We start from the raw sequence: 2,500 nt of genomic DNA, 5'->3' as shown, positions 1-2,500 counted from the left end.
CACACACACACACACACACACACACACACACACAAACAAACATATGTGAATACACATTGCATGCTCTTGACAGGTGTGTCTTTGACAGCCTGTCATTTCAGCCCTTACACCAGATGGCATCAAGATTATTATAAGTACAATAGTTGTTATTCTTAAACTCTACAAATGTCTAAAAACTAAAACTATCTTATTTACTACAGCTAGTGTAGCTAATTTACAAATTTGCCATTTCCAAAAAATAGCCATAAACTTAAAAAATTGCTTTTGGTTTAAAAATATGACCTTGAATTTTTCCTCCATGTTGACCTTTTGTAAGTAAGCAGAGGTTTCCCAGTCGACTCTTCTCATAAATTTTTCATCCGACTCGTTTCTCCTTCTCTTGAATTCGGGCTCATTCTCAGACTTGTGCTCAACTTGTTTATATTTATTTCCTAAAAGTAATTATTGATAATAATATTATGAATAATAATTTAAAAAATAATATTTTATAATATATTTTATAATAATAATAATTTTATTATTAATTGTTAACTATTGATATTACTGTTTCGTTTAGGATTTTTCAAATGTTCTACTAAATCAGACTTCAACTTTGCAATTTCCTGAACTTTACCAGAATATTCTTGCTTGAGTGATTTTGGCTTTAAGTCGAAACTGGAAATATTTTAATTTTAAATTAAAATTATGAATCCATGGATTAAATACCAAATTTGCAAATAGAACCAATTCTTAAAATTAAAAAATCAAATATTACATAATTTTTACTAACACAACACTAACTTAACTAGTAATACTAACAACAAATATTAATTAATTATTGAATTAAACTAATAACATAACGGCATAATCTTATATCTGAAAATTAAAAATTGCGCCCTTAATTTTAATAGCGTAAGTCTGGTAAGATTACAAGATCGGGTTATTAAAAATAAAAAGGGACATGAGCTACTAAAAACTAACTAAATGGTGCAAAATTTACCTTTTTAAATTTATTACAATTTATTTTCAACTCTTTCTTTAACATTTTTTTGGATTATACAGTGAAGAGACATAAGATTTTGCCTAACATAAAAAAACTAACAAACACTAACTACTAACATCTAAGTTATAATAGATTCTAACTTACTCTCGTTTTGATCTCAACGCTGGGTCAGGATAACTAACATTACCATCGTCATCCGCGGTCGGAACTAATTTTATTTTTTTATGCTTTTTAGATCTTCTGGCTTTTGTTATAGATTTAGTCGCGGACATTTTTATGAAAGATTTATTAACAAGAAATAACAAAATTACGTTTAAAACATTTTAATTGAATTCACTTTTATAAACAAAACAACCCAACGTGCGCGATCTATCTAATAGTCGCAATCGTAGTACTTAATTAAATTAACAAACAATGTGTTGTTGAAAATATGTATAAAATATAACATAATATATATGTAATATATATTATATATAAAACATATATATAAAATTTTATATATATGATTACGTATGCATAATAGTAACGCTGTTTTGTAATGCATTCGTTGTATATATTCATATTGTATGTATCGTATTCTGAGTATATGATTGTCGTTGTTGTTGTATTCTGTCGTAATGTGCCGAATTTTCAAATACCCAAATACTCTTTTCAGTCAAGAATTCGGTAGCTATGTAACTTTAATGAGAAAACCATTCTACCAAGTCAACTGATGTAAATAAGCGTCAATTAAACGAACCACACACATACTTTGCCTTAGAGTTTGCAGTCAGAGACAGATTTTGGCGGGAAAATGAAATTTTAAATTTCAAATAAAGATGAAAAAAAACATTTTGCGAGACATTATTTTCATCATATCATATGAGGAAGAAAAAATTCTTTACAATTTCACATTGAGGAGAAAAAATTGAAAAATTTTAAAAACCACAAAACACCACAATAATGTAAATAAAAAATAAACGCCATTCCAAAGATACTGAAGACATGGCAATATCTTTGAGATAATTATGTGTAGTAGGTATGCGCGTGTGTGCATGTATGTGTGTCCGTGTGTGTACATGTATGTGCGTGCGTATGTATGTGTATGAGAAATGTATGTATATAGATACGTGTATGTGTGTGTGTGTGTGTGTGTGTGTGTGTGTGTGTGTGTGTGTGTGTGTGTGTGTGTGTGTGTGTGTGTGTGTGTGTGTGTGTATAAAACGCGAAGACAAAATGTTAGTTTGATAATGACGATGATGATGAAACGACAGCGCTTATGAGGATAATGCATGGCATGGAACGTGATAACTGCCTATATATATATATATATATATATCAATCTATATATATATATACTACCATCATAAATTTTTATAAAATTATAATTATTATCATCATCGTCGTCGTCTTACTCATCGTTATCATTACCGAAAGCCATCATCATCATACCTGTGTCGCATACTATCGGGTCAAATATATATATATATATATATATATATATATATATATATATATATATATATATATATATATATA

The 2,500-nt window shown here is 28.4% G+C and overlaps 1 protein-coding gene across 1 annotated transcript in view; it reads right to left on the bottom strand.

Moving 5' to 3' along the window:
* HELRODRAFT_159973 (hypothetical protein) overlaps positions 1-1,254 on the bottom strand; it is a gene marked incomplete at both ends in the record, with an annotated part of 2,291 nt that extends 1,037 nt beyond the window's left edge. Inside the window, 3 exons of the mRNA XM_009017007.1 lie at positions 283-431; positions 545-654; positions 1,127-1,254. Of these exons, the coding sequence (XP_009015255.1) occupies positions 283-431; positions 545-654; positions 1,127-1,254 (387 nt within the window). The remainder of the gene's footprint in view (positions 1-282; positions 432-544; positions 655-1,126) is intronic.
* Positions 1,255-2,500: the final 1,246 nt, after the last annotated feature.

The sequence above is a fragment of the Helobdella robusta genome (assembly GCF_000326865.2).
Source record: "Helobdella robusta unplaced genomic scaffold HELROscaffold_2, whole genome shotgun sequence".
Classification (NCBI taxonomy): domain Eukaryota; kingdom Metazoa; phylum Annelida; class Clitellata; order Rhynchobdellida; family Glossiphoniidae; genus Helobdella; species Helobdella robusta.
This window is presented reverse-complemented; position numbering and strand designations above follow the sequence as displayed.